This window comes from Elaeis guineensis, chromosome 12 (genome assembly GCF_000442705.2).
Source record: "Elaeis guineensis isolate ETL-2024a chromosome 12, EG11, whole genome shotgun sequence".
In the NCBI taxonomy this organism is placed as follows: domain Eukaryota; kingdom Viridiplantae; phylum Streptophyta; class Magnoliopsida; order Arecales; family Arecaceae; genus Elaeis; species Elaeis guineensis.
In genome coordinates this window covers 152838-161070 of record NC_026004.2, presented here as the reverse complement: position 1 = coordinate 161070, position 8233 = coordinate 152838, and the positions used below count along the sequence as shown (strand labels likewise).

Sequence of the window (8233 nt, the reverse complement as noted above, 5' to 3'; positions counted from 1 at the left end):
GAGCACCTTTTGGACGTCATTCAAGAGTACGACCAGTCCGAAGTCGGAGTCACGGCGCTGGCTGAGTTCTGCCTCACGGGGCTCAAGCCGCCGCGTGTCTCTAGCAAGGAAGACCAGCACTCAGTCTCCACGGTCCAACCCACGCCAGTCCTGGCAGGGCGAGGAGGGGCCTTGGGTGCCGGTGAGCGGTCGGGTAAGAAGCAGAGCGGGATGGAAGAGTTCGATCATAGCGTGAGGAGCCCTTGGGCTTCCTCCAGGTCCCCATGGAGCGGCAGCCACAGCGGCATCATGGAGACGGTCAAATTTCCGCCCTCTCGCCATCGAAGGGATTATCATCCCCAAAGGAGATCCAACAACCCTCCAAGGTACATAACGATCCATGGATCTCGTTGTTTTGCCGCTCCTGCTGTTGCTCAAGCTTTGGATTCATGCAATTGTCTGTGTTTATGCCTATCTTCGATCTATATATCTATAAGTCTCCGCCTGTCTATCTGCCAATATCTACATATTTATATATTTATGTATAAGAGAGAGAAGGCGTGGAGGGTGTCTACTCCTATCGACTCTAAAATCAACAATGTAATATTTCAATCATAAATTTCAATGAAAGATGTTCAACCCCCACAAGTGCAATCCTGATTGTAAATGTTCTCTTAATAAAACAGGGGGCTCTCTGCTTCCTCCTTTTCCACTTAAAAAAAAAAAGGGATCAACGGAAGATACGAACATAAGATTGCCGAAGCATCAATAATATCATAGACAATTCAATTGAACATCCACATGTTGATCTGTTTTAAAAACTGTGTGTCATGGACAAAAATAAATATTTAAAATTAATTAAATATCTTTTGATAAGATTAATAATTAAATATTAAAATGATATGAGACTGAGTTTTGCTATAATTTAACCATCAAAATTGGTTCATTTAAAAATTACATATATTTTAATATATATAAATCATGATCATTAAGATTGATTCTTAATTTAAATATTTTATAATATTTTGAGCATGTTAGTACAATAAAAATTATTTATATTTCTATCTATATAACGTATAAGTTAGAGATTATCAAAATATATGATTTTTTTTTTTGATTGAATAGGAAGGTTGTAACTCATCCTACAAAATATATGATTTTTTTTTAAAAATTTTTAAATATTTTTACTGGCATAGATCATTATCAATAGTATGAATCTTTGATTTGAATATACTATTATTTTTGGATGTAAAAAAAAAAAGATACTCTTTTTCTTGAGAGGAATGCTGGGGTCTATATTAAACTTCGTATATATATGTTGATAATTTATATATGCATATGTATATAATTCTCTCTACACACATATGTACGTACATATGCATGTACCTATGTATGTGTGTGAGTGAGTGTGTGTGAATGTGTGTGTGGGTGTAGAGAGGGAGGGAGGGAGGGAGAGAGAGAGAGATGAAAAGTTATTGATGAATAAATTGCCATCTTTCCTCCTCTTGATGTTATCATTATTGTAGCCTGTCTCCGGGGTATTATACATACTCGAATGAGATTCTGTCCGGCACGCCGACACCCCACAGTAGTGACTACACGGTGAATGAGGATGACTACTTGACCCCAAACATGCTAGGGTGCTCGCCCTCCGAACATGTTGGTCTTATGGGACTTGGCCCCAAGTTTGCCAACTCGTACATGGTGGAGGTGTGGGTGCTAATGCGACGCAACTTCACCAACATCAGGCGCACCCCGGAGCTATTCTTGTCCCGACAAATGGTGCTAACAGTGATGGGGTTCATGATGGCCACCATGTTCCTACACCCCAAGGACAGCCCTCAGGGCATCACTAATCGCCTCAGCTTCTTCATCTTCACCGTTTGCCTCTTTTTCTTCTCATCCAATGATGCTGTTCCGGCATTCATCCAGGAGCGCTTCATCTTCATTCGCGAGACCTCTCACAATACCTACCGTGCTTCTTCTTACACCATTGCTGGCCTCGTCACCTACCTCCCCTTCCTCCTCGTCCAAGCTGCCACTTACGCCATCATTGTTTGGTTTGCCCTCAGCCTTCATGGCAGCTTCCATTACTTCTTACTCGTGCTTTACGTCTCGTTGCTTGCCACCAACTCCTTCGTCGTCTTCATTAGTTCTATCGTCCCCAACTTCATCCTTGGCTATGCCACCGTTATTGCACTCACTGCCCTCTTCTTTCTCTTCTGTGGCTACTTCCTTAGCAGCCACTCCATCCCGCGAGGGTGGAAGTGGATGAACACCATCTCCACCATGAAATACCCTTACGAGGGCTTGCTGATGAACGAGTTTGTCAAGGACGACAACTTCATGACGGATCCCTTAACAGGGCGCCCAGTGACGGGAGAGGACATCCTACGCCAAATGTCCCTTAGCTTGGAGGAGTCGGCCAAGTGGAAAATGGTGCTTTGCCTCTTGGGGTGGGCGGTGTTCTATCGCATCCTCTTCTACCTCATCCTTCGATTTGCATCCAAGAATCAGAGATCATAGCATGCTAATATGATGATGACGATGACGATGACGACGTCGATGATTACTCAAGTACATATGCAATCTACCTACATATATAATTTATTTGATATGTTTGATCAATATTGCCAACAACGGCCCACAAGCACTACTAATTGTCAATTTCTCTTCGTTTATTTAATACACACTCTGCCAATTATGTGTCTGTGCGAATGTTGCAATCAAATAACAAAATACGGTCCAACTAATTTTCTTTTGGCATATCGGGTAAATTAACTAATGCAAGCATAGCTACATCCATAGGACTTGAAAACAAAATATTCAAAATATTGAAGAGTAATGTAGTCCTAGTGCGACTGGTAAAATTGCTCGTCATCCAATCAACAGTACCATTATTTTTTCTATAGATATGCAATATTTCAATAGAGAGCTGCGGACGCATCATAGGCCAGCAATCATGAAAGGGAGGATGAATTCTTGTATCAGCAGAAGGTGGATTTGAAAGCCATTAATTGTCAAAGAATATCTCTCTAAATAATTCTATCACTGGCAACGTAGTTTCAGAAAAGAGTTCCACCATCATTTCTTATAATAAAGCTTGCTCCACCAAAAATATTTCTCTCTCGTAAACACCACCATCAAAGTTGATTTTGCTAATTAAAACCTTATCTCATCTTTTACATAAGCTTACATGCTGGTGCAGAATATTATTTGGCATTATCTTGGCAAAACTATCAATTTAGTGAGAGACCGCGATTTGTCTCTGGGAGCACGTTGATTTGTGGATCTTGATGGGTCCTTGATCAATAAATCAGCTGTCCTACCAGTGGTTTGATGAGCGGGGTTAAAGCTAAATCTTGACATAATACAGCATTACTTCTTTTTTGATGTAACCTAATACAGCATTACTTTGAAGTAATTTATGTTATTATCCTATGGCAAAATGAATCGTAAAGAATAATTAAAAATTATCAAATGGTTAAAACTTCATTTTCGGACCTAATTACTTGGTCAATCATCATTCGTCGAAAGCAGCCTAGTTGTCAGGTTTAGTTAGGACAACCATGCAGCCAACAAGCGGTGGTCATTTTTATGTGGTCGTGGAGGATCTGTCAACATGACATACATTTGCCCAAGCCAGAGGTCGGCCTCAAAAGAAGAACAGAAACAGTTTAGCAGTATGTTCTGATATGCCCAGATCCTGAATGGTAGTTTGCAGCGAGCGCACATGCGGGAAAGAGGCATCAGTGGGACCAGAGAGGAGAGCGCCACAATAACGTGAATCACTGCGCGACATAATGACGAAAGGAACGTCTACCAAAAAAAAAGAGAAAAAAATGACGGGAGGAACGGGTAGGTGGGTAGTGCCATCCGCGCTCGCTCGCCCAGCAAAAAATATTATTACTTGAGCCAGATCCTCCGCATAGATATATCAATTCAACAAAATTTTAATATATCAAAAAAATTAATAAAAAAATAAATTATCGATCTAAATAGAGATCTTGATTTTTTTTGATTTCCATCTTCCCTCCTCTCTCCTACAAGGCAAAAAAAGCTGCGGCATGCCACGGGACACACCCTCCCTTCTCTTTCCAATTGATCTTTTCCTCTACCCTTCTCTCTCCTCTTTTCCTTTCTCGAATGCTGTGACCTAAGTTGCTACTATGGTCAATGTTGTGTGAGTTATCCACCATCCAACCTGACATCCCCTCCTTAGATTATGACCGATCACTCATCGATGGAGCAGCCATGGATACCAAAGATCTAAGAAACCAAAGCAAAACAACTTTTACATCATTGGTTTTTGTCCAATCTTCTAGTCGGAAATTTAGTGGATCTACTCTCACCGAAGAACTTCTGATGAGAGTGGACTTCTCTTACAGATTTTTTTTAGACCCCAGCCCTCGAGTCGGCAGTGAATTTTCAGATCAGAAGGAATCTGATCTCCATTACATTCACTTCGAACTGAAGTCTTGTAGCAACAGATTGATGCTAACGGATCATCGATCTAATCAAAAAGAAAAGAGAGAATGGTGAGAGTGAGAGCACACAACTCTACCATCTCCCACTGATGATCCTCTCACTGCAGCCAAAGTGGTGCTGCTCGAGAGTCCGCCATTGTGCAACCCCCAGCCACGGCTAATCCGTAACCACTAGAGGCCCTAATTCAGTAGATCCAAACATTCACTTGTACGGTGCAGCAACTCTAACAAGCGACAGAGCAGCCTCGATCCTCGGAGTTGCCACCTCAAATATTTTCTTCTTGGCATAGTCTCCGGTGGCACCCTAAGAGCCCAAAATTGACCCCCCCCTCTCGTGTACCCTCCACTCTGCTCTCACTTCTGCTTTTCGCTGGTTATCTTCCATCATAGCTTGAGGAAGGAAGACTGATGACAACGATCTCCCTCCTCCTCCAGTAGAAATTTCACTCTGGCATACTCCTTGCCTCCTAAAAAGTCTCATCGGGAAGAGAATCTTGAGTAGAACATTCGAGACATCAAGTTGGCATTGTTTTGGCGAAGTCCAAAATGGGACGCACTGGAATGATAATAACCTTAGCTTCAATTCTCGACCTCCTTTCTCCTACACCATCTTGAGAGAATTGATTCGAAGTCGGTTCAAGATGCCTCAGATAAAGCTATGCAATGACTCTTTGGACCCCTTCGACCATTTGGAGGGTTATAAAACTCTCATGATGCTCCAGGACACCTTGGATGCCTTTCTCTGCTTATCGGCATGGGCATGGTGTTCAATACTCCAATCGGAGTCCATTCACTTGTTTGAATAGCTTGGAAGTCTATCCCTAACCCACTTCGACAATAATCGAGCTCAATCAAAAAATATTGAGTCTCTTTTTGATCTAGCAGAAAGAGAACGAGTCACTATGCGATTATGTGATGTGCTTTAATGCTGTGATCTTTGAAGTATGTAATCTCGATGAGTTAGTGGTGATGTTGGTACTTAAGTAGGGACTATGAAATGAGCACCTTATCTTCTCTCTCAACAAAATGCTTTGGAGGCACTATGCAGACTTGCTTGCACAAGCTCAAAAATATGAGCAAGCAAAAGAAGCCCGAGCCATGCACAAATAGGCTGAGGGGAAGAAAATCTCTAGTAAGAAGGAAAGTCGGGAAGAACCTCACACAGATCGGATGGGGGAAGAGTTCTCCCGATCGTCGAAAAGCTCTAGGCCAAGGGGTCCCCTTCAGTGCTTCAACAACTACACTCCCCTGTTTGCTCCCTAGGCCCAGATCCTGATGAAAATTAAGCACCAAGGATATCTCTGCCAATCCCAATTGATGAAGGTTCCACTAATGAGGAAGAAAAAATACTACTGCTTCTATCAGGATTATGATCATGACACTGAAGAATGCTTCTAGCTCAAGGATGAGATTGAAGCTCTAATCTGAAGAAGCTATTTCAGAAAGTATATCCAAGAGCGACAGATTCAAATACCTGAACAGCCATCTTGACATCAGCTCGATGAGGAGAATAACAACAATCAATCCATGGCTGGTGTCATCAACATGATCTCTGGACTCACAAATGGCAAGGGGATAGAAGATCTACCAAGGGGACAGAGAGACGACATGCGGGTTACTTTATTTCCCTCTTTGATGAGAATGTATCATCGATGATTCAGATGTCCCTTTGATTAGGTCAATAAAAATATTTTCTTTAAGCCTTGGTGTAGGTATTCTATTAAAGTGACTAAATTAAACATTCGATTGATATTGGCTATAAAGTCATCAGGAACAATCAAGAACACCACAAAAAATATATCTAAGACAACTGAGTCCAGCTTCGGTCCTTGAGGAATGACGACCAAAGAAAATCCAATCCGGGATATTTGGATCCTGATGACTAGGTCAAAAAGTGCAGACCTCATGGAGATATCTTAGCCATGGCTAAAACCTTCATAACGATGATTGGTAAGGTCCCGATCACATGAAGATATCCTGACTCAAGTTAGGACCTCTATAATGAAACATTGTTGGGCTCCTCTCGAGAGCATTCCACTAGGGATCGGGTTAATATGATGATGGCAACTTGACAAAAATATTGCCACGGATCGACTTTTGATAAAACCTCATCAAAATTTTTTCAAACATCCCACTAGGGATTGGGTTAAGATGATGATAGTGACTTGACAAAAATATTACCACATATTGATTTTGCATTGACTTTAGATAAAATCTCATCGAGATTTTCTCAAACATCCCACTAGGGATCGGATTAAGATGATGATGACTTAACAAAAATATTGCCATGGATCAACTTCGCATCAACTTTGGATGAAATCTCGTTGGAATCTTCTTGAACATTCTACTAACGATCGGGTTAAAACGATGATGGCGACTTGATAAAAATATTATTATGGATCAACTTCGGATGAAATCTTATCGAAATCTTTCTAAACATCCCACTAGGAATCAGGTTAATACGAAGATGGACAAAAATATTATCATGGATCGACTTCACATTGACTTTGGATAAAATCTCATCGGGATCTTTCCGAATATCCCACTAGAGATGGGTTAAGATGATGATAGTAACTTGACAAAAAAATTATCATAGATTGACTTCATATCGACTTTGGATGAAATCTTGATGGGATCTTCTTAAGTATCCAACTAAGGATTAGGTTAGGACAATGATGGTGATTTGACAAAAATCTTACCTTGGATTGACTTTGTATCGACTTCAAATAAAACCTCATTTAGGTCCTCCCGAGCATCCCATTGGGGATCGGATTGAGATGATGATGGTGACATGACAAAAATACTACCACAGATCGACTTTGGATGAATCCTCGTCAGTGCCTTCTCGAGCAAACATTAATGGATGGGACATCAGTTTGACAAAATTTATTACCAAGGATCGACTATGGACCAACTTCGGACCAACTTCTGATAGTACGACTCTAAACCAACTTCAGATACTAAGGCCTTGGATCCTAGTTTAGACCAAAGACTCCTACCTTATGAATGGTTAAACAAAGCCATGACTATGTTTGCCAGGCAAGCGACCAATGTTGGAAATTGAGGTCACTCAACACAAGCATTGAAAGATAACAAAGAAATTTATTTCATTAGAAAAAACCCATTATAAGAAGTTTGCTACCAATGAAAAAGAAAAAAAGCAAACATACAAATATGACTAGTCAAGCTCCTCGAACACGGGCTCGGTGGAATGATCGATGGTCTCCTCGATAGGGCCCCCTACGGCAACCTTGGTGGTAGGTCCAGGAGCTGGGTCCTCGATTGGGGTAGTCTCATCCTTGGCCAGGGCAAGCTCACCCTCATTCGATAAGCGAGCCCTATCCTCGTCGTCACTGTCTGCAGGATGAAGACTGCTCAAGTTCAACTTGGGGAGCATCTGAGCCAAGTGCCTCTTGTAGGCTTCGAAGCCATATATGTAGGCTATCGAAGAGCCCTTGGCAATCTTATTCTCAAACTCTACTAAAGCCTTAAACTCTTCAATGCCCTTGAGTCTAGCCTCGATAATGGCCTTCACCTTCTCCTCCTTGGCTTTGGTCTTGATGAGCTTTGCTTTATCTTCGATAGCTTTAACTTCTGCCTCTTCAAGCTCTAAGGTCTCCTCAAGCTTGGCCACCTTTTGGCGAAGCACCCCAACAGCTCTGTGCTTGATGGCCACTAGCTCCTCCAAGGCTCTGATTCTCTCTCTAGCTGTTAGGAGCTCAGACCTTGCTCGAGAGGCTTTTTCCTTGGCTGCCTTCTTTGCCTCT

At 41.7% G+C, this 8233-nt stretch overlaps 1 protein-coding gene across 1 annotated transcript in view; it reads left to right on the top strand.

Annotated features, from left to right (window-relative positions):
- LOC105053503 (ABC transporter G family member STR2) overlaps positions 1-2689 on the top strand; it is a 6758-nt gene extending 4069 nt beyond the window's left edge. Inside the window, exons 2-3 of the mRNA XM_073247086.1 lie at positions 1-365; positions 1506-2689. The exon at positions 1-365 is cut by the window's left edge and continues 360 nt beyond it. Of these exons, the coding sequence (XP_073103187.1) occupies positions 1-365; positions 1506-2505 (1365 nt within the window). The 3' untranslated portion in view covers positions 2506-2689. The remainder of the gene's footprint in view (positions 366-1505) is intronic.
- Positions 2690-8233: the final 5544 nt, after the last annotated feature.